The following is a 24,385-nucleotide window of genomic DNA, read 5'->3' as shown; positions in this document are numbered from 1 at the left end:
GATGAAGACGGGTAATGAGAGTAAAAATGATCACGATTGATATGTATGTGGGTAAAGAGGTATAAGAGTGAATAGATACAATGTGCATACGTGAATGTATCTGTACTTAGAGGAAAATATAGATAGTATAGACAAGAATTAACAAGGGACGGTAATGGAATAGAGAGAATAAGGAGGGAATTAAAAGAGTGACCTTTGTGACATATGAAAAGCGAAATCTTTTCTGGGGGGGGCTGGGTGGGGGGGAATAGCGGTCACTGCAAAATCAGTTGACGCTTGCGAGTGGATTCGCAAACCCAAATGGAGAGGGGAGATGTGGTTGTCCGACAAGGGATAAAGGACAACTCAGGAGGGGAAGGGGAGATTGGGGATAAAGAAGATATAAATAGGAGAATAAGGAAAATGTTTGATGTTGTAGGAATGTTGTCTTATAAAGAGTTTAAAATAAGAAAACAGAAATGGAAAAGGAGGAAAGGTAATAATGGAAAAACGGAAAGAGAAGATAAACAAAGTATAAAATGGCTACACTGAACTATATGACTTTAAATATTAATGGAATACATAACCAAATTAAAAGGAAGAAACTACTAAATTTACTGAAAAAGGAAAAAATTGATATAGCATTTATCCAAGAAACACACTTAACTGAATTGGAGCACAAGAAATTAAAGAGAGATTGGGTAGGACATGTAACAGCAGCATCGTATAATTCAAAAGCAAGAGGAGTGGCTATATTAATTAGTAAAAAGGTGCCATTTAAAATAGAAGAGGAAATAATAGATCCAGCAGGGAGATATGTTATGATAAAATGTCAGCTCCTAAATAACATAAAAAACAAAGAATTTGGAATTGATTTGGAGGATGCACAAAAAAGATTTGTTAAGATAGCCCTAGCCGTAGCAAAAAAATGTATTATGTCAACCTGGAAATTGGAAGATAATTTGAAAATACAACAATGGTATATAGAAATGAATAAATGTATTCCATTAGAAAAAATAACATATAGTTTAAGAAATAATATTGAAATATTCGAACAAATATGGCAGCCTTACATTAAATACAATAGCGAAAACCTACCGGGGACAAACATTACCTAAGTTGATGGATGGAGAAGGAAAGAAAAGAATGGACTCAGTAGAATTTCTGGTGTAATTTTGTTGAATGACAACATTGTCTGACGGGTTTAATGCAACCTAGATTGTATACCTAAAATGGATGAGAGGGGGGGGGGGGGGTGGGGGGTTGGCTTGGGAGGTGGGAGGGGGGGGGGAGAAAAAGTCACTGTATATGTGTGAAAAAGAAAAAGTGTATATCATGGCTAATGTGATTTATGGTGTGAAAAATAAAAAATTAAAAAAAAAATGCAGGTGTCAGATGATGTCATTTCACGCTGGGGCCTTGACCCTTAGTACAATCCCCGGCTTCTGGCATTGAGATCAGGCAAGTGTGAAATGGGCAACTGCATTGCAGAAATTTCAAATTAAAGGTAGAACAGACCAAACACCAGGAAGAAACCCTTGCAAGTGTGAAAGCATTCAGTGTCCTGGTTAGGTCTCGTGTGAAACGACAAACTCCCATTCCATGACACTGAACGGCCAATTTACTGGGATGCAAGTGTGAAAGGGGCTACAGTTTTAGAGGAAATTAAACAAAAAAAACATCTGAACTAATTAAAGAACCTTCAAATATTTATATCCAGCTAAGAGTTCATGGCTTTCTGCATCTATTCAACAAGATCCAGCCAGCACATATCATAGGAACTCACAAATAAGGACAGTGCAAAAATATAGATTCATAGCATCCAATTACTTTTTTTTTGACAAAAACAGTAATGTGTAGATTCCGAAATAAGCAATGTTAAAATCTATGTTGGTAAGCTAGCTCATCAACATTTCTGAAGTGATTTCCTTCTCTTTAAACAGAAATGTCATCATGAACATCAGCTACCCTCTTGTGGCTCCATTCAGGTTACTGATCTTTAGAGAACAATAGCCAAACAGTTTCATTGCTAAAGCTCAGAACAAGTTGGGTAATTTCTTCATATTTGATGTCCATGTTGCTGTAAGTGAGGAAGATTGATTTCTTACTCAGTTTATATAACTAACAATTATAATTCAAAATTCTATATAAATTACCCTGCTTTTAATGGGTAATGTGTTTCTATTTCCTCAGTTCTTCAAAAACAATAATTTCTGTTGCTTTCTAATTGGTTAATGCAATAAATACTCCATAACAAAGGTTCAATTCCACATCTCAGCTGACTATTGAACCATTGGAAGCAATCCAAATAGCTCCATTCAGTGGATTTGGCTTACCATGGTGACAGATTATTTGACACTCGTGGACATCTGTGATATAAGATGAGAGGAGAACGTTTATGTAATATGATGAGTGTATTGTTATTTCAGTGAGAAGTCAAAGATGAAAAAATATTCGCATCATGAAATGTTACATTTCAATAGGCATATTGGAACCAATTCATTGAAACTACCTCATTTTTTATTCTTCTACTTTGAGCTACCACTGATCATAGATATATTAAATGAAACATCAAATTAACCTTATTGTGCACGTCATAAATCTTGGTAGTAAATTTCTCCTTGTATCCACTGCTCAATTATGTCTATCAAACCATGTTATCAATAATAAGATAATTGTATTGATATTATATTATTTTATTAAAGAAAAGGAAAATCTAAACCCACCAAGAAAAAAGCTGTTTGAGCAAAAAAGACAGAATTTTTGTCAGAATAATAAATTACCTCATTAGCCAACATTTTCACCTTTATAAGAAATCAAAGATAATAAAATTCAAAAAGGGTTCCCACAGTGTTTGAAAATTTACATTCAAGTCAGAAATTGAGCATCTAATCCTCTCTAAATTTAAACATGACATAAAATCACGTAGCCATTGAGCATGATTAGGCGGGGTACACCGCTCCATCTGAGCAACACTGCCCGCCTAGCCATAAGAGAAATAAAAGCTAATATACGAAGCTCAGATTTCATTAACGTTATGCCCCCTCTCCAACAATACCAATATAATCTGTTTGATTAAAATATGGGGAACCTTGGATGAAATGATACGATTTAAGTGTAATGTATCTTTTTGAATTTTAACATACATCGATATGTACTCTGTATTTCTAGTTGTGAAATTTTAATGTTAATAAAAATACTGAAAAGAAATAATAAGATAATCAACAACTGAATGTTATCCTTGCAAAGTAAAATAAATTTTAAACCTTCATAACCTTACTAATGACTTTTTAATCATTCAACTATTATAAAACTAAATAAAATAATTTAAATATTTTTCCCGGAATTGGTCACATTTCCAGTTAAATCTTGCATCAAAATTACAACATAAATTGGAGTTATCATACTTGAATCAGGGTACGGTAGGTTGTCAACTGAAATTTCATTAAGGCTTTGAATTGATATTTATTACAACTTTTCACAACTGAAAATTGCAGAGAAATCAGGATTTGATTGCAACATGCCCTCAACAATTGAGCATCCAACAATCATAGCATCAAATGTATATGCAGACAATAATTACTTGAAGGAGGTGGCGAAGTTCAATTAGCATCAATGCCACCATTGCATCAACATCCTAACAAAAGCTAAATATCTAATAACTGCCGTTGAAATTGGAAATTTGTTATCCTTTTTGTAAAATGGTGCTGAGCAGAGAGGTTCAATAATGAATGAAAATTTTGTAAGATTCTTTGGAAAAAGTTTATAAATTTCATATCACCTACAATTTTATAGTCAAACGTCCACTGTGTCATTGGATGAACTGTCACACTTGCCAAAAATTACATGGATTCATCGCAACAGGCAGGAAATAATTGACAAAAGCATCAATCCACATTTTTCTGCAGAGCCTTGCTCTCCGCTATCACATGAACATCACTTGAAAAATGAGCAAGGCTTGAGATTTCAAGCAAATCTTCCATCAGAAGCATCTGAATGACAGCAACTCAGTGTACACACTTTCTTTTCTGATCCTATATAATCATAATTCACTCAGGAGATCTTCCTGCAACCAAGCTGACATTGATCCTCAGAAGATAAATTGACTAGTTTTCTACCACACTGATGCTTTTGAACTGCAGGAACCACATTTATCCAAATTAAAAAAAAAATCATTCATTTTGTAGTGTATCCTGATTTAAGTTCTCACAAAATGTAAAATGATATTTAATAACATACAAAGGTATCAGAAATATTATAATTGAATCTACTTCTGAGTTATCTGATAAACTTACAAAAATCTTTTTAAACAACAATTTTTTTCAGATGACACAAGAAATTGAAATGAAGATGAATAATGTAAACAGAATTCATATTCATTCTTTATGGATACCACTCCAAAACCACTTATAATGTTCTTCTGAAACACTGCAGGGTAAGTACACAAAAAAACACCAATCAATTCTCTTTATGTTCCAGTGGCCTCATCTTATACAAATAAATAATACAATTCACAAGAATAACATTTTACAATTTAATTTTTTTTAAAAATTAGACATGCAGCACATTTACAAGCCCTTTCAGCCCACGAGCCCTTGCCGCCCAATTACATCCAATTAACCTACAACCCCATTAAGTTTTAATCTGATATTTTATCGCTTCAGGCATGAATATGAAACTAATTATAATTTGAATATAATCTTAACATTTGGGAACACGTGGCCATTTGTTAACTTTCTACTTAACAAATTCACAAGTTAAAAAAACAAGAAGCAGTAATTATTTTATAACTGTTTTGATATGAACTCACTAAACAATAAAATCTCTTTCCCCAGAGCACATTAGATGAAGTTTGAAACCCTATTAATTTACAAAAAAAAGTTTGTTTTCCAAATAGTTTAAATTGACCGTTCATTTTGTTTTCAATGAAAGTGAAAACCTGCCAGTCAGCAGTCCAAGCCACATGTTTCCTGGTCATTTAAATGAAATAGATCACAATATCCAGCTCATTATTCTCATTCTCTCCAGAAAATAACAGGAAATAGAATAAAACACATTTGTGTTTTGATAGATTCCTCTGTTTAACAAAAAAGTTAAAACATATTTTGCCACAAAAGTTACATTTCTTCCAACATTTGGCTGTGTAATTTCAGGGATGTTCCTATTATGAGACAAAGCAAGTAAATTACTTTTTTCCCCTGTTTCGAGACAGATTAACACCTCATTAATGGATCCGTTACTCTTCTAATTGTTAATGATCATTTCACACAATTTTAAAAGTAACTGTATACTCTAGGAAAAATGGTTTCGAGTTCACTATTTAGTGTGCTATTACGTAGATCAAGATTCAGTGAAAAACTTAGCTTTGTCCGCATTGCAAAAAAGTAGCCATTTTGGGATTAAAAATTCACAGAAAATACAATGAAAGCCAAGTACAAGCATTAACCATGACAATGGGTTTCTCTACTGAAAGCATAAAGCTGGAGAAGCTCAGCAGGTCAAGGTTTCTCCAGCTCTGTGTCTTTACTTCAACCACACTGTAGATTTTCGAGCAATTTAAGTTAACAGGCAAATCAGATTCATTCATTGCAGCTTCCTGCCATTCCACGAGACATTCAGGAGAAACTGAAACAACATACACATTGTTGAAAGGCTATTACAGAGGAGTAGGGGTTTAATACTTTTTTTCCAGTGCAACTATCCAACTGAAAAAGCTTTGACTCAAATCAATTTAAGTCAATTTATCAATTTGACATGCTATAATCAGCAGAAAAGAGTGCAAAAGGGCTAGACTGTTATCTATTTTAAAATGTCAATGTAAATTTATGATTTTACAAAAAAAATTATAAAGGAGTCTTGATTCAATTACCATACCATAACTGCTTCATAGTAAACGCTGAATGAAAGGAGCATGATTTGATTATGGGATTGGGTTGCAATACAGTAAAAATGCCTGGTGTCCAGCACCTATAGGGATTAGTAGATGTCAGATGAGTGTATCTTACAGTTACTTGAGACTCACTCTTCTGATGCCTTACTAAATCACCTGCATTAAGAATAAACAGTTTAAAAGACAAACATACTGAACGAACTTCACTTGCACGAATATATAAAACCTCAAAACATTTTACTTTATTTTCAGTCACATTCTTTGAAAATATTTAACCCTTGCTGTATCTGTAGGCTTCTCCCCCTCCACTAAGCCGCCCAAAAGACAAACAATAACATTATAATTAACCCTTCCTCCACCAAGTTTGCAGATAAAGCCTCTAACTGGGGCAACTCTTACTAAGCAGGGATAAGGAGACATTTTAAAATGGTGAGTGGCACTAACCACCTCTTCATCCTGTTACTCTATTCAAACACCTGCCATGAGTAAAGCACAACCAAGGCACTCTGCTGCCTGAATATTTGCTCCCATCTTCAAAGGTTTTGAGTTACTGCAGAAAATTTTCTTTTACACACATATTTTTTTACCTATTATTTTATTTTTATTGTGTTTTTTTTTTAAATATTTACTTTCCCGAATGTTTTTGCTGGTTGCTTGAAACAAGGGGTTTTATTGTATATTTTTTTTCTGTCAATAATACACGATAACCTATGAGAGATTAACAACAATGGTTCAAAAAGATAGCATTTCGAGACATGCCAAGAGTGAATTATTTTTGTTATTAGTCTCTCTTGAAATGACCTTTTAATGATAATTTAATTCTGGAACATTGGCTGAAATATGATCAAACCTCAAGAGCTCTGCCCCACTTTGAAGATCACACAGCGCATACATTTACAAATACCATTGACTCAAATAAGTCAATCAGGATAAACAACTACAACCAAGTAATGGATTCAACTTTCTCAGATTGCATCATTTGATAGTCATGTTAATAAATGTTGCAACACCTCATATTGTCATGGCATTTTATGCTATAATTTTTCAAAAATAACATTTGGTTATTTAACATGATTTATGCAGCAAATAATTCAGCTGTACAGACCAACCTTGTGCTGGGTTTGATTGCTGCTCTGCACTTGACTAGCTGACCTTAACCAGAATAATGACCAAGATATTAGAAATGTCCCTAAACTACTCAACAGAACTACTCAATATGAACAGGAAAAACTATTACTTCTTCCTGAAGCACTAATGTCCACTGAATCACAATACCCCAGGAATTAAAGCTTTTAACAAAGATATTAGAGAAACAAGCAAGAGAGAAAATTAACAGCTGTGAAGTATTTTGCTGCCAAAAGGATTCTCAACCGATCTTGCATTTAATTCCAACCACTGGTAGAAGTTTAATATTCAGAAATATTCTACATGCAACTCTACAACATAGCTATACATTTGCAATGAAAACTTCCTCTTCAACTACGATAGGTGAATGCTTCCAGTCACATTAATGCATTTTTGATTAGAATATCAGGATTGGTGGGTCCAAGTAATACCACATTAATATTATTTTATCAAGTCGGCACTGTACTGTGTTACCAAGCTTGACATATTATTTCATTTTGTATGCTGGATCTGTTGACTCAATATTATTGACACTACTCTGTTTGTCAGCCCTCTGCGCTGGTTATAAATGACTCCGGTGCTCAAACATGTCTATTGGTAATGTTACCTCTGTACTTAGACAAGTCAACTAGCTATAATTAGCATTTGTTGCTCTTTGTTGTTAAATGCAGACTACAAAAATATTATAGAACATTTAATTCAACTGATGCCAGCTAAACAAATAAAATTACTACCCTGCTTCTCCCTAATCCTTTCAAGTAGTATTCCAAATATTGACCATCCTCGATGATTTTTCCCTCAATTATCTTCTATTCATTTTACCAATTACAATGTACTTGAAATCTATTTCAATTAGATATTACTTTCTATATACTCTACAGACAACACCCACAATTTCACTTCCACTCAAACTTCTGTTCCAAATCTTCTGCCATACCCAAACCTTTCCTCGTGAATGAAAAATCTCCAACTGCTATGACCAAGTCACTGCTCCAACACTCTTCACAAAAAGACATTTTATGAAGCATTCCAGTTTGGACCTAATAATTGCTTTATACAGTTGTACTCTATGCCTCAATCAATAATGTAATAAATTTGATAACATAGCACTTTATCAATCTGCCTTGTGACACGAAAGGCTCTTCTTATCTTGTGTACTCCTCATTTCTTTCCCATTTATCCTGTATTCCTTTTGTCTTAGTTTGCTCCAGATCAAAATATATTAGTTCAGAATTCTTCATTTGAAAATTTTCAAACCTCATTAACTCATCAATATTGTCCAAATGATTTTTTTGAATCATGTGATTTTTTAAAAACCAATTGCTACACATCGAAAAAAAGGACTCAAGACTGCAAAGTCCAACTGATCAGAGATTTCTAATCCTAAAGCACTGAGCAAATACTATCCTTTGCTTCTTACCACTGAGTACAACTGGATCCAACTTAATTCTCCGACATTCAATGAGTTTTTATTTTTTCTCACCAGCCTGCTGTGGACAATTTCATACAGAAATTCCTGCAGACAACATCAAATGTACTATCCTTCCCCCCCTTTTAACTCCTCAGTATGATGTGTCACAATTATGAATGACTAATCAGATCTAAAATATGATAAAAAGCTAAAGTTCCAAATATTGATCAACTGCTCTTTCATTAAATGTGCTTAAAGTTTACATCTTGCTCTGACATTATTCTTTATGATTTGACAAACGTGCATCAATAAAAATTATTCTCTCCTTTATTGCTATATTACACAATTTCCATACTCATAACACCACCTTGATGACTGTTAAACCAAAGTAATTCTCCCTGTTCAAGCCAATGCAGAGGTAATCAATGAATCTGATCTTTCCCTTCATATTGTTCTGACTAGTAGGATCATTATGTGTAACACTGTGCTAATTCTATGCTCAGACAAGAGCAGTTGTTACTTGTAACTCTGATATCATTCCATCTCACAACTTTTTGTGACATCATGCTAATATGTTCAGTCCTCTTCATCATACCTTGATGAAAGGCTCAAGCCTGAAATGTTGGAATTGTGCCTGACTACATTTTTCTCATCCCTTGATGTTGGTTATGTATCTTTATCTTGGCTATACAAAGTACACTGTGTGTTTTAACTTCCATCAGAGTCTTGCAGACTTTTGTGTTTTATTTATCTTGGACAACATCAGCAATGACTTCTCCAGTTTCTCACCGCTCTCCCTTTCTTCCCCATCTGTCTGGTATCCTCCAGCTTTCCACCTGCTTCCTTCTCCGTTCACAGAGCTCTTTCTTCCCCTCCCCTTTGCTGGTTTGCCCTCCCTCTTTTATACACCTTACCCGTGAGACTGCACCCCCACCATTTTATTTGGGCACCTGCCTACATTTCGCTCATACTCGATGAAGGGCTGACCCCGAAACGTTGGTTCTGATTGCCCATATCGTGTGAGAGACACATTATCGTTGCGATATACAGTGTTTGACCTGCAGAGTTTCGAGCCCTGACCCCAGAGGCCGGGGTTTTCACCGTTGTACCTGGGTTTGGTTACAGGACGTACCTGGCAGTGGGGGAACATCTGATGAACATGCAGGCGATCCTGTTGCCCCGGCTGGTGCGGGTGAGGAAGATGTCAGTGCAGTCGAGCTCCCTCTGGCCGTACTGCCACTCGGCCCGCTCGGTGAAGCGCAGCGTCCAGCAGCTGCCCGACTCGTCGGCGACCGCCAAGTAGGTGGGCTCGGGGGGCAGGAAGGCCAGCTTGGCCGCGATGCGGCTCGGGCAGGGCGGGCAGCAGAAGAGGCAGCACAGCTCGCTGAGGGACAAGCCGTTCATGGTGGCGGGGAGGTGATCCCGGACACGGCCCGGGGCTTCGAGCCTCCCGATTCCACACGGCCCGACACCCACCGCTTCCGAAGGGTGCGGGACGCGACCGGAGATGTCGACTCGGAGCGCTGGCTCACGTCAAGTCACATCCTTTTCCTCCATTGCTGGCGGGGAGCGATCGGTGATCACTCGTTGCCGGATGTGGCGTGAGCCCCGGCGGCGGAAGTGACGCACATCGGCTGCCTCAGCATGTGAGGGAGAGGGCGCACTGATGGTGACTCACCTTGGGCAGGTGTGGCGAGAATGGTTCCCTCCATAGACTTTTAAAGGTAGGGAACAGGCCCCGTGCCCCAACTTGCCCTTGGCCCATCCTCAGGAAGGACTGCAGACAGGATAGCACCTTGATGAAGGAAGGGCTCAAGGTGGTTATACATCTTCATCTTTGCCACGTTATTTGACCTGCTGAGTTTCTCCAGTTGTGTTTTGACGTCCATATCTGAGCTCGTTCAATTTTGCTCCATATTACTTTAAACCTCAGGAATAAAATGCACAAAGTCAGCAAACACCGTGATTGAAATAAAAACACAATGCTAAAGGAACTCAGCAGGCAAAGATAATGATGTAGAACCAACGTTGGTCTTGAGCCCTTCCTTCATCAAGGTGCTATCCTGTCTGCAGAAGATAGCAAAAGATAAAGATACATCATGTTTCAGGCTTGAGGAAAATGTAGGCTGGCGCCCAAACTCAAATGCGAACTAATAAAAGGGAGGCATCACAGAGTGTTTCACAGTAGACAGGACTGCAGACACCATGATTGAAGGAGAAATACAATGCTGGAGAAACTCAGCTAGGTGCCCAGACCATGTAAATTCATATATTCGTGCAATATCACATTTTCTGTTTCATTACATGACAATAAAATAATCTTGAATGTATGTTCAGAAGCCTGAAGTTCCATACTTCTCGTTTCAAGAGCACTTTTATTTAGCCCCACTCCCCGCCACACCTATTATAGATCCTTGTACCACTCTGTAAACTACTCCAGGACCATCAATTGCATGGTGGTGATGTAGCAGGTGTTCCTGAACCTGGCGATGCGATCTTGTGACACTTATACCTCTTTCCTGATGGCAGCAACGAGAACAGAGCTGGGTGGTGTGGATCCATGGTGATTGTTGCTGCTCTCCAATGGCAGCATTCCTTGTAGATATTCTAGATAATGGGGAGGGTTTTGCCTGTGATGTCCTGGGCTGTGTCCACTACCTTTTGGATGGAGGGCTTGACGCTCAGAGGTATTAGTGACCCCATACCAGATGGGGATGCAGCCAGTCAGCTCACTTTCCATCACTTATCTGTAAATATTTCCCAAGTTTTCTGGTGTCAGATGAAATCTCCTGAAGTACAGATGCTGACATGCTTTCTTCATGATTCCATTAGTGTGTTGGGTCCAGGAAAGTGACTATCAAGAATTTAAATTTGATCAACCTCTCCACCTCTGATTCCCCCAGTGATCAATTGATTGTTGACGTCTGGAAGGGAAAATTAGAGGTGTACAATCAGCTCTTTGGTTTTGGCGACATTGAGGGCAAGGTTGTTGTTGGTATATGATTCCACCAAGTTTTCAGTCTCCCTTCTGTATACTAACTCATCATGTTTCTTTATAAAATCCACTATCGTAGTATCGTTGGAAAAATTTGTAAATGGTGTTATTTGCCGTACTGAGCCACACAGTCTTAAGTGTAAAGTGAGTAGAGCAGAGAGCTAAGAAGACACCCTGTGGTGCTCTGGTACTGATGGAAATTGTGGGGTAGATGTTCTTAATAATCTTCACTGATTGATCCTAATTCAAGGTTCCTTTTATTGTCATGTAATAATACATTAAAATGTAATATATATAATATACTTTATCATTTGTCTGCTGTAAGAAAAAGCATTGCACAGCACCCTAACAATAGGAGAAACAAAAGAGAGTGGCATCAGAGACACTCAGTGTCCTTGGATTCACCTCCAACACTTCCACAGCCTCTGCAGCCACAAAGATTGGTAACCTGAGCTCCAGATTGAAACCTTCAACAAGATCAGGAAGCCTGAGGCCTTTTGGGAGCCCTTCTTGCCCTTATATAAGCATGGCATAGCATAATGTGGTAATTTAAATATTATTTCAGTTAATGTGACACATTGTTTCAGATGCACAGGTACATAAAGATTTTGCCACATCTTTACACTGGACTGATGTAAATGACTGTAAACTCTCATACCTGTTTAAATGTCTTTTAAACATTGCTTTTATCCGTGTCAGTGTCTCTCCTTCCTGATCATGGTCTCCTGACGAGTTGCAGTGTAGTTATTTCACAGACCTTCCATCTTGTTCCTTCTTTCGCTCTACCTCGATTATAGCCTCTTTAAAATCCATTAAAAGTTTAAACTTTATCCAGTTTTGATGAAAGGCCGTATGCTGCCATACTAGTTGAAAATTTCTAGTATTCTCTTTTTATTTTCCAACATATACTTGCATCTGATATTGGACTGAACCCAGGCTGCTGGAGCTTGAGGCAGCACAATAAATGCTGCACCACTGAGCTGCCTTAATCAGATTGAAAGATTAGACTGAGAAGGATACAAGTTAAAGTGGATGAATTGGATACTAAATCAAGTACAGAGAAATTAAGGAGATACTGGATAAGAAACACAAAAGAGACAAAAAAAGTCTTAAGAATAATTTTAGTTTTAAAACTCCAACAGGATGTAAAACTCAATGGCAGCCGTTTAACACTTATCCATGTCTTTGAAAGAGTTCGTTAATTGACAGCATAAACCCCAATGTTCCATGATGAGGTTAGCTTGCATCCTTTGCTTATGAAACAACAAGAGCTTCTATTTATATATCACTGCAAGGGCAATGAAATGTCCCAAGATGGCAAAACCCAAATGATGTTTCAGAAAGTGACAAAAGGTTTTTCCAAACAGGACTTTTTAAGGAGAAAATATAGAAGGGAGGGACAGGTACAAGGAACTGAGAGTTTGGAATCTTGACAGTGATGAGGCAATTTAAAATCTATGGTAGAATGCAGATTGAGTGGATGACCTGGAGAATATGTTTCCATTAATGGGAGGATCCAGGTTCAGAGGCAGGACCTCAGAATAAAAGGACATCCCTTTATAACACAGATGAGTTTAGGCATACTTATTCTGCTCGTCAAAACCTTAAAAATCAGATTTCCCTTTCATAAAACTATGTTAGCTCTCCTTATCTCATCACTCTTTTGCAAATAAGTATTTCCATAATAATGGTACAAAAGACATGCCTAAAGCATTCACAACCATATTCAACTGAAATGAATTTAAGTTCTTAGGAGTCACTATAATCAGAGGATCTTTCCTGGACCCAACACCCTAATGGCATTGTGAAGAAGGCACGTCAGCACCTCTACTTCCTCAGAAGTTTGCAGAGGTTTGGTATGACACCAGAAACCCTACAGCTGTTTGGTGGAAATAGGCCGACTGGTTACATCACAGTCTGGTATAGGGATACCAAAACCCCTGAACATAAAGCCCTCCAAAATGTAGTGGACACAGCCCAGGACATCACAGGCAAAACCCTCCCATTATCTAGAATATCTACAGGGAATGCTGCTGTCGGAGAGCACCAGCGATCATCAAGGATACACACCACCCAACACACACGCTGTTCTTGCTGCTACCATCTGGAAAGCGGTATAGATGCCACAACACTCGCACCACCAGGTACAGGAATAGCTGCTGCTCCTCTATCATCAAACTCTTCAACCACAAACTCAATCAGGGACTCATTTAAGTACTCTTGTTTTTTTAAAAATTCTTTGTGTTGCAGTTTTACATTAATTCTGTTTACAGTTCTTTGTTTAGATATATAGATCTATATATATATATATATATATATATATATATATGCTGTGTAGTTTTTTTTTGCAGCACCAATATGTGGAAATTCTGCCTCTCCCACAGGAAAAATAATCTGTGTTGTATGTGATGTGATTGAATGTGTGTACTCTTGAGAATCTGGTGTAAAGAGGATGATCCATCTTAGCTTCCTGTGAGATGACTTCAATTGCAGAACTAGTCTTTAGGTCATGTTTTACTTCATGTCAATATCAACTAATAGGTCTGAGTACCAAATATAGCAAAGATAGATACCACAGTACTAATGATTTTCTCCCTAGAAATAGCCACACCCTGAGTGCTTCAGTATACGCCCAACAACATGGACAATTTAAAGATTATATACTATCCAGAAAAAAAAAGCAGGAGAAACTCAACCTGGCTAATTAAACCAGACTGATCAAACCCCATAATTGCTAAAATGCTGCCTTTGCTCGGTGCTAATCCACCTTCCTTTGTATTCCATTATAATCCTAATTATGCTTTTTATTGCATTACTTTTATTTATTTTGTAAGGTGATTTATATAAATGTTTGCATGATGATGCAAAATGACAAAATTTGAGCAGGTTCATTAAAAAAATTTTGGCTTTAACAGAATGTTTGTTTTCATTGTAAAGGATATGGGCAATAAGGGTAGGTTCAAATATTTGGGAAGCATCATCTCAAATGATGGTCTTTGGACAAAGAAATTGACTCCAGGATCAGCAAAGCCAGCCAGCCTCTGGGGAGTCTGCGTATCAGAGTGATCAATCAACAAAAGGTCTGCATCTCCACAAACCTGAAAGTCTAGAGCTGTGGTCATCCTTTCTCTCCTATATGGGTGTGAAATATGCACTCTGTACCAATGCCACATCAAACAACTGGAGAAATTTCACATACACACCCTCCATTCCATCTTTGGCAAGACCATGTTTCCAACCTCGAGGTCTTGGGCAGTGCAAAATCCACCAGCATTGAGTCCCTAATTATCAGACATGTAGGTTGGGATGCATCATCAGAATGGACAATCACTGTATGCCTTATCAGCTGCTCTATAGTGAAATGAAGATTGGGAGAGCTTAAGGATGTCCATGCAAGCGCTATAAAAATGCTGTGACGTCCAGCCAAGGGAACTAGATGCTGCAACTGCTGACAGATCCCGTTTGGCGAACCAACACCAGTTTTGAAGACAGGTGCTGTCAAAAACTGATGGTAAACTGCAGCGACAGTTATTACAAAAATGGATTTGTCCCGATTGTGTTAGACTCTGCGCTTCCAGACTGGGACTGCCAAGGCACCTTTGTGTCCACAGATGGACTGCATGTGTCTTCTTTGAACCCAACGACTACCAAAAATAAATATGTAACCTCAAATATACTTCAATGGATGAGTACTGCAAAGAATTTGTTTCACAAAAGGGCATACTTGCATTGAAAGTAATGCGGTAAGGTTCACATGGATCCCCATGATGAATGTACAAGAGAGATGATTAACAGGGTGGACAACCATCCAAGAGGATGTCTCAAACTAGGAGACATGGTTAAGGGGTTGCCCTTGAAAACATAGTTGAAGAGGAATTTCTTCCTTCATTGTCCGAAATTGTGGGAGCTGTGGAACCAGTCATTGGATATATTCATGATAGAGAATGGTGCCACAAGACTTGTACCACCATATGCAAGAACAGCTGCTAGCCTCTACCATCAGACTCCTAAACAAACTTAGAGATTTGTTTAAGGACTCTCATTTTCCACATTATTAATTATTGAATATTTTTCTGAATTGCAGTTTTCACTTTCTTTGTTTACATATATTGAGTAGTTTTTTTTTTGCAATACTGAGAAGTCTATATTCTGTCTGGCCCACAGGAAAAAGAATCTCTTCTCTTGTGTACCATGGCAATTTCTAAGTCCATCTTTCAGTCTGAAGAGTACTGGACAATTCCAGATGCCTGCTATACATCTAATTACCTGAGGGGGAAAAAAAAGGTATATAATCACCGAGATCAAACAGGAAGGCAAACAATAAAGACTAAACTATGGCCAGGGTAGGGAGAGGAGAGAAAAAATGGGCTGCAATAGCATGGATCACCCAGTGGCCATACATTTCAATTTCCCATCCTATTCCCTTGCAGACATGTCTTCTGTTCATGGTTTCAGTCACTGCCTGACTGAGACCACCCACAAATTTTAGGAACACTTCATCCATCTTCCCTCTTGGGTATCCTTTAAGCAGATAGCATTAATATCAATTTCTCAAAGTTTTTGTTAACCCCCCCCCCCCACCCCCGTCATCTTTCCCCCAGCTCTCTCTCCCTTTTCTCCATCTTTCTCTTTTCAGAGCCAAAAATCAATTCTCACCTCTTTTATCATATCCTTTTGTTGGTTGGGACCCCCTCCTCTAACCAGACTTCAGTCTTTATTTGAACATCTTGTTCCTTATTTATTCCTTTAAGGGCTCAGGCCCAAAATATTGGTAATACAGTACATCTTTCTCTCCTATGGAGGTGGAGTTCTTCCAGCATTTCTGCGTTTTTAAACCACACAAATTACTGTTAAACTCTTACCCTGGGTGAAAAATTCCAGATTTAATTACTTTTCTAACTCCAAAATTATTTTTAAAATATTGGAAACGAAGTTGGATAACTCAGGCTTTATACAAATATTATGTTTACATTAGATCAGTGAAAAATTAGATTTATTGACAAATGAGGAACTGTCCATCTCTTCCACCCCCCCCCACTAGTGAATCTGTGGCATACTCTGTCTTCTGAAGCAGGAGAGCTCGTCTCATTAAAAACTGTACTGAAGATGGTTAGATTTTTGCATAGACATGCAGGAGGTACTCAGCCAATCTCATAGGAGTCAACGGCTAGATCAGTGATACTTTTACTAAATGGCAAAGCAGGCTCAATGGGCCAGTTGGCCTGATGCTGCCTGTATTTCTAAACCCAACTGCCTTACATTTTAGGAATCTTAATACTTACTGGTAGAAACATGAGTGGACAAATAAAAGTCTGCTATTAAGCCTTGGAGTTAAATTCACACGAATCCCATGACAATTATAATTCTAATCTTGGTACAAAGTTTAGAATGCAATTTTCAAATAACCTGGTTTGTATTTATAACCAATGGTTCTTAAGAAAGCATGAAAATAAATAGTTCTCCAATTAAAGGATGCAGGTCATGCAAAGTTTGCTGTATTTGTTTCCATTTATAAGTCAATAGAACATGTGTCATGTGGATCAGAGGTGCCTATTCAACAGCTGTCTTTAGTTCATTTAAATCCATCTAAAGTTCATTCATTTTTTACATCTAATTAAAAAAACTGGGGCAACTGAATATCAACTTGCCCCTTGAGTAAAACCTAGCTATTTTGGGAAGAATTTGATAATTGCATAGGACTATGTTTAAATCTGCATGATGTCACAGCCCATTTTAGTTTCAATGGGATGGCTCTCAAACAAAAACCCAGCAGTGTGGACAAACCTTGGACAAGAAATCAGTATCTGTACAATAGTTTATTTACACATTACAACATTTTCCAAACATGAGCTAAATCGAGTGTTATTTGAATGTAATAAAATGTGCTCTGTACAAATTCAAAATCCTAGTGTTTTAATGACATTTCATTTACAATAAAGTCAACATATTGTAAAATATAATTAAATGAAGTGCGTGCACAAAAACCAGAAGCCTGCAATTTTCTGGGCAAGGAACCACACATGGGAAAGCCATACATGTAATAAAGAGGGTCATTAATGAAGTAACTCAATAAAGGACCATTAAACTACCCATGTTTAGTTTTGAATTGGAACAAAACAGGTAATGTTTATATGGTAAATATAGTTCTGGGAATTTTGTTCTGTTTTATGCACTTGCCGCATGTCACATGCCACTCTTCCAGAATATGGAACTCTGCAAAATATATTTACTGGATGCCAAAATCTGCCTGGATTTCATTTTACTAGGGCCAGAATTAGCCTGGATCTGGTTTTATTTTGTAGCAATCTCATCTTTGCTTTCCCTCCCTTAACAAGAAAGAGGAAAGTGCATGGAATAGCTTACTTTCCAAGGCTTTTTAAAGAATTAGGAAATTTCTTAGAGAAAACTATACTTTTAAATTCAGTGGCTAATCTTGCCATGAATTATTATCAGGGAGAGGGAAAAGAGAAGACTAAAAATAAAAAAGAGGCGACTACAGTTAACTTCAGTGCTGTTGCCATGTCACATAGAAAAATCAAAATCCTGCACATGGGCTACCTTCACTACCAATCAGTATCAAATAGTGCACTGAAAACACTGTGTTTTAAACACCCTCCTTTTTAAAAAGGCATGATAATGTCCAGCTTTTGAGGCCTCATCGGAACTCAGTCAATCTTCTTGCATATTAATTTGTCCTCAGCGATATCCCCATACCTCTTGTGCAGCAGCTGCAAACAATTCCAAGCAGTTCACAGCGTAGGACTCAAGCAAAAGCGTTAAGTAGGAGACAGAAGTCCTGAAATTGGTAGGAAGGTTAATATACTCATCTCAGGTTATGCATATTACTCCTAGGAAAACAACAAAATCAGGGATTTCAAAGAAATTTCAAGAAATAATGAAATTATTTTAAAAAATTCTTTGTTTCCCCAAACTGTTTTGGTAATTATGCAAAACAGTTTATACTGTATATGGTAAAGTTCATATTCTAAACTTGTGTCTGACCTACTTATCTTCCACAAAACATGGCTAGAATAAAGATTCCTTAAAAAAAATCATCAATAGAAAATTAAATGAAGCCTCCAGACTTTTGCATATGCTTGGCAAAACAGAACCTTTCAAACTGTGAATATTAAACATTATAATCAGTTAGTCAAATACTTTAGTTTTGATTTTTTTTGTTAGATTGAAGGAATCAGAATAAGCTTGGAAATGTTTTACTAAGCCACTTGTGACAGATGTTCTAGATAATAATGTTTCATTCTAGTTTAAAATTTAGGACCTTTTCCTTTGGTCAAAGATATTTGTGCCAAGTGTGAAACTAAGCTGGCCAACTGTACTTTCCTTTTAGATACCAGAGCAGACTTTGCCACCTTAAAAAGTCCAGACAAATTTCAGTAATGCAAATAAAGACATATTGTTCAGTGGTGCGAATTAAATACATAGCCACATGCTTCACCTTACGGATTCAAACCCAAAACAGCTGACGTAATTCAGAAACCACTGCACTCACAATGTCTCAATAAAGATAAAAACTCTTCTGGAAATGATGGCTTGATTGGGAAACTAAATCACAAAAAGAGCTCCCTTTGATTTGGCGTGTATTATCCAGGAAGCAACAAAAGACTATTCCATTGCCTTCTCAACAGCCAGTTGAATGCGTGCCATAGGAATTTCCTGCCTGCAAGTATAGGATGACCAAACAAAGGTGGAGGGGCAAAGGGAAAGTAGCAGCAGGTAACACTTGAATTAAAAAAAAAGGTAAACATCTGCTCAAGTCCAAGAATACTTTCCAATGGATGTGATATTAATTATGATTAGAAGCAATGACTGTGAAGAGACTCCTTTATCCAAATACACAAAATGGATAATTAAGGTCATTTTAAAAGTGCTAAAATGCTATACAAACAGGCAATGGATCAACCACACCAAATATGCTGCACCAAGAACACAGCAAAGCTTTGTGAAAGCTTCAGTCTCTACAGATCGCAAAGAAATGCCATGGCACTTTAATTGAACATTAAACACATTAGTCAGAAGTTACACAATATTTTCAAATGTATAACACTGAATGTGAAACAGTACATACTAATATTGCTCACCAAATTAAAAAAATGTAGTCAATTCATGATATTGCCTAGCTTGCTGAACTGATAGCATCTCAGTTTTAGTATCAATGTGCAAGGTTAGGAAAGTAATTCTATTTAAGCAAGGAGATTTCTGAAGATGGTCAACAATTGTGAAATGAGAACAACTCTGTTCACAAACTGCCTCCAGACCGTGAACACATTCTAGGGAATGCTGCAGTACTGTAATTTCTATTGTTTAGAGCAGCAACATCGAGATCCCATCTGGCCATTTCCATTTCTGGTGAATATGATTCACTACAGCATTTCCAACAACAACCAAGAAGCTCTTTCCCTCTGCCATCATTCTACACTCAACCATTAACCTTGTCAATGTAAAAATAATTGTAGATCCAACCAGCAGTCAGTAAATACTGGCTGCTGTGCACGACAATTACAGTACCTCAAAATTTTTTTTAACAATAAAGCATTTTGAGTTGTTAATGAGATTTGGTAAAGTGCTATGTTCAGGGGCTAGAACAATTCAGAATTGTTTGATTGAATCAGAAAACCTGTATTTAAAAAAAACCTTGCCCTATATTATTAAAATGTTTAACTACTGAGTAATCCTTCAAGCAACAATTGCATTAACAGTAGACAGAATGACGTGGCTCTCTGAGCATTAATCACTCCAATACTTTTTTGACACAAAACTCATTTGGAGGACCAGAAACACATCAACACATTAAGACTTTTTAAAAATGTCTTAATAAACAGATCAGATCCAAAATGTTGATATTTCTACTCATGGATACTGTCTGACCTGCTGAGTTTCTCCACCAATTCTTTGACTTTTCAAGATTCCAGCATCTGCGGCTTGTGTCTCTCTTTAATATGTCAAATTCAATTAAGAATATTCAAAGTGAAAATTAAAAAAATGTAACTAAGTGTGGCTTTCTATTACTTCAATGCTCAATTAGTGCATATTGAAGCAATTAATTGAAAGATAATTTATGACATTACACTGTACAATGAAAACTTGTTTGTACTAGTTGAAAGGCATCAAAATTAAAGACTGTTTTAAAATAAAATCAGTCTTTTCATTCATCAATACAAAGTTCACCAATTCAAAAGAACCAGGTTTGGATGGCAGTAAACATGGTGGTAGATTTACAAACTTTCATTCTGCTGTTTTCCAAATATTAACATTGTAAAATAATTATGATAGAATATTTCAAATGATTTTTTTTTTTTTACAAGTTTATGTATATTAAAACTTGTACTTAATTTTCAACCACACAAGTTGCAACTCCAATACAAGATTTAGTTGATTTCAACAGTCATGTCTTCTCTTTTTTGAAAAAAAAACAGGAATTCCATGATACTAAATAAGGTTGGAAAAGGTTGGGGTATTGGGTAAAGGAGCAATACTAACCTGATGTAATGCATGTTTAACATTAACCAACTTTGTAAGAAGCTGCATTTTATTGGTTGCATTTTGGTAGTTAGAAGTTTGTCATTTTGATTGGAGTACATATTTCAATTGCATAGGAGCCATATGTTTTCAAAATTAAATTCACCTACTAATATTGCTGGTGTCTATTAGAATATGACATTTGGATTTGCATTACTCCAATTATGCAATGAAAATCCAGCACAGAAAAGGCCAACAAAAATGGAAATTATGTATTTGATTCCATAAAATTCACATTAGTTTCAGGATTTGTGAACGAAGGAGTTGACCAAAGCACAAAAACTTTGAGGGAAAATTGGATTTGTAAATTGTTAGAAAAATTAACCATGAAGCTTGAAATGGAAGCATATTCTACACAATAAATGCAATTCCAATTTGGATGATTATCTTTGTGCTTCCTTGCTCAGAGGTTTTGTTCACTGTCTCTCTTTGCCTCCTCATTTACAAAGTATTATTATGATGGATGGCATTGATTATGACCACTTCATGAGAGGTACCTTTTTAAAGCAAACACCATGAACCTGATGAGTGCATTCTCAGTTGAGACTTTAGATATTTACCTGAAACATGGTGATTGGGTCAGAATTTCAATTTGTTTTCCCCCATAATTTGTGTGTGGGCCAAGATAAAAGGATGTCTAAACAGCAGATACGATGCCAACAGATCAGTTGCTTGGTAATGGTATAATGTACAGTGAAAGGCTACAGTTGGGGCCTGTGCACAACATCTGGTCAAAACTTCAGAAATCCAAAACTAAACTAGCATGAAACACACAATTCAAGCAAAACTACAATATATTATCATTTTATAATCATACTTTCATTAAAGGAAGAAAATTATGGGAGAAAGAAAAGCGCACAACTAGCACCCAAAGCATTCAGTCATCAGTCCTCCACCCACTTCCCTTTCCAATTTACAAGTTTAAACTGTACATTGTTACAAAGTGAGTAACTATCAAAGCTGAAATTAGCCATTAAAAGGAAAAAAAAGGTCAAGACTGCAACACTGCAATTTATTTGCATGTAGCTCAGCTTGAAGTGTGCAGTGAACCGGACCACCTCCAAACCAGTGTCACATCCATTTGAGAGATAATCAATTTTCCTTGCTCCATGTTGGCTCAAAATAAACCTGGATGCCACAAACTCAAGTTTTTTTTTCCATTCAAAATTCAATAAAAGGCAATAAAACTGCAAAAAAAAAACCCAAGTCATTTACAAGACCTGGATTTTTTTTTTTGCTGTGAAGATTTCCATAAATATGGCTGATGTTTAAAAATGGGTTGTGATCTTTTGGTATAATCCATCACTGTAAAAAGAGATACTGGCCCTCTAATTTGTCTGGGTAAAGACCCTTTTGGCTAACTTCCTGCTCGTCCCAAACACCCATTAAAAATACTTTAGAAATTGTGACACAAATAATACATCTATACTTACCTGTGTGAATAAAACTTTAAGCTCAGAAAGCAGCCATGATACACAGGATAGTGTATGACAGTTGCTATTTTTAGCTTTTTCATTTATCTCTGAAAATCAATTTTAATCAGTTTATAACATTGATTTCAACATCTTCTCTTCTCTTGTGTACCATGGCAATTTCTAAGTCCATCTTTCAGTCTGAAGAGTACTGGACAATTCCAGATGCCTGCTATACATCGGTAATTACCTGAGGGGGGGAAAAAAGGTATATAATCACCTAGATCAAATACACAAAGAACAAGTTCATAGCTCAATATAAAAGTAAGCCAAATTAGGTCATTACTCAGGTTTCTGTAAGGGGCACAAGTACCTACAGGCACATAAATGGGTACACTGGCCTGGTTCCCTGCAGACTTGATCTCAGTAGATTAATAAGACAGAAGGCACAGTCAAAAGCCCGCTGATGAAAAAGGGACTGCATGTGTGGTACAGTTCACCTCGTTCCTTTGCTGCTCAACTTTTCCATAGTTGATAATATAGTTTCTTCATTGTACCACAGGGCAAATTTCCATCAGCAGGAAGCCATTGACTAAACCATCTGCCAACCTCATGCCTATCCGTTTGCACAAAAACAGGTTTTGTATGAAGCTGGGCTTTTTAAGATACCAGGTTGGGATTTTTCCACATGAAAGTCTTGCTGCAATAGAGTTCATAATTTCTGAATTTTTTCAGCCACTACGATGGGATTCTCTTTCCTGATCTTCTCAGCTGCTTCGGCCTTGTAATCATAAGGACAGCTGTGTTTGTCTGAGTAGCGGTGAAGCCCACAGAAAAGGTTTCCACATCGGCAGTCAAATCCTGTTGGACAAAAAAAAGGGGGGGGAAAAATTTAGAGAAAATGCATTGTGAAAATCATGATCGGAGAACCAATAGCCACAGCTAATGGGGAGTCTGAAGGGAAAAAAAATGATTTAAAAAAAAAAAGAAAGGATATCAGTTTTCTAATCATCCTCTCAATGCAGGACCTTTGGAAGCATTTATTGTAACCTCATTGCTCCCTGAAAGCAGCAGCACTAGTTGGTAGGGAAAGCATTACTCTATCAGGGCACAGAGTACAAAAGTAATCTTGCAGTGGTATAAAACTTTGCTTGGGCCATTGTTGGAAGTGTTGGACACTACATTACAGGAAGGATGTGGAGGCTTAAGATTTTTGTAGGAAAGGTTAATCAGGAATTTGCCTAGATTCAAGAGTATTAGCTAAAAGGAAAGATTAATTTCTCTGGAACATCATAGGCTGAGGGACAATGTGATAGAAGTACTCAAAATTATGAGAGGCATAGATTGGTTACAAACCTTTTCCAAGGATGGAAATCAAATACAAGGGAACATCGCTTAAAGGCAAAAAAAAAAGCACAATGGTAGACCTGGAACACATCAAATGAACATCCACACTGCCAAAACCTTTTCCTAATACCATGCAGATGAAGAGAATGGCAGTTGCACCAAAACATCTGTTCCCATATCCTCTGGAGAGGGTGTGGCAAAGGAGGGACTTGGATGTGAATGCCAAACCAACTGACATAGAGATGTCATATCCAAACTTTGTTGTCCGACAGTACTGAGTGGCTAAAAATAGACAAAGTTTATTTTGCAACTCCTCAGTGTTGAATGTTGGCCTCAGCTGTTACAATAACAGTGGTAGGTCACTGCCTTCGCCAAGAAAAATTGATTAGGAGAAAAAAAACCATCCTGTAGGAATGATTCTTCACTTATAACTTGGGCTTCAATTGGGAAAACGTAGGAGTTACAGGAAATGGTGAATCCACTGTTTTTCTAGGAACACAACCCTCCATAATGTTGGGGTGGGGGGGCGGCATCAAATTCTGTAATCTATGAATCAAAAAAAAGTTACCAATCGCGAAGATGAATAATTGCAAAAGAAAAATAAATAGAAATCTTGGCAAAAGAACATCACCAATTCATTTGCCTTGAATACAAGAGACTTTGCAACATCCATGTTCAGAGTAACAAGT

General features: G+C 37.1%; 2 protein-coding genes across 13 annotated transcripts in view; both read right to left on the bottom strand.

Moving 5' to 3' along the window:
- The window catches only part of LOC138759009 (alpha/beta hydrolase domain-containing protein 17B-like), a 77,693-nt gene extending 67,684 nt beyond the window's left edge, over positions 1–10,009 (bottom strand). For both annotated transcript variants that reach the window (XM_069928770.1, XM_069928771.1), the window contains exon 1: positions 9,538–10,009. In XM_069928770.1, coding sequence (XP_069784871.1) covers positions 9,538–9,809 — 272 coding nt within the window. In that variant the 5' untranslated portion in view covers positions 9,810–10,009. The remainder of the gene's footprint in view (positions 1–9,537) is intronic.
- Positions 10,010–17,201: 7,192 nt separating this feature from the next.
- LOC138759007 (AN1-type zinc finger protein 5-like) overlaps positions 17,202–24,385 on the bottom strand; it is a 32,196-nt gene continuing 25,012 nt past the window's right edge. For 7 of the 11 annotated variants that reach the window (XM_069928762.1, XM_069928768.1, XM_069928761.1 and 4 more), the window contains one exon: positions 22,510–23,210. In XM_069928762.1, coding sequence (XP_069784863.1) covers positions 23,062–23,210 — 149 coding nt within the window. In that variant the 3' untranslated portion in view covers positions 22,510–23,061. Of the gene's footprint in view, positions 23,211–24,385 lie in introns of all 11 variants that reach the window. The other 4 variants (XR_011354584.1, XR_011354583.1, XM_069928767.1 and 1 more) reach the window with 4 other exon arrangements.

The sequence above is a fragment of the Narcine bancroftii genome, chromosome 3 (assembly GCF_036971445.1).
Source record: "Narcine bancroftii isolate sNarBan1 chromosome 3, sNarBan1.hap1, whole genome shotgun sequence".
Lineage (NCBI taxonomy): Eukaryota > Metazoa > Chordata > Chondrichthyes > Torpediniformes > Narcinidae > Narcine > Narcine bancroftii.
This window is presented reverse-complemented; position numbering and strand designations above follow the sequence as displayed.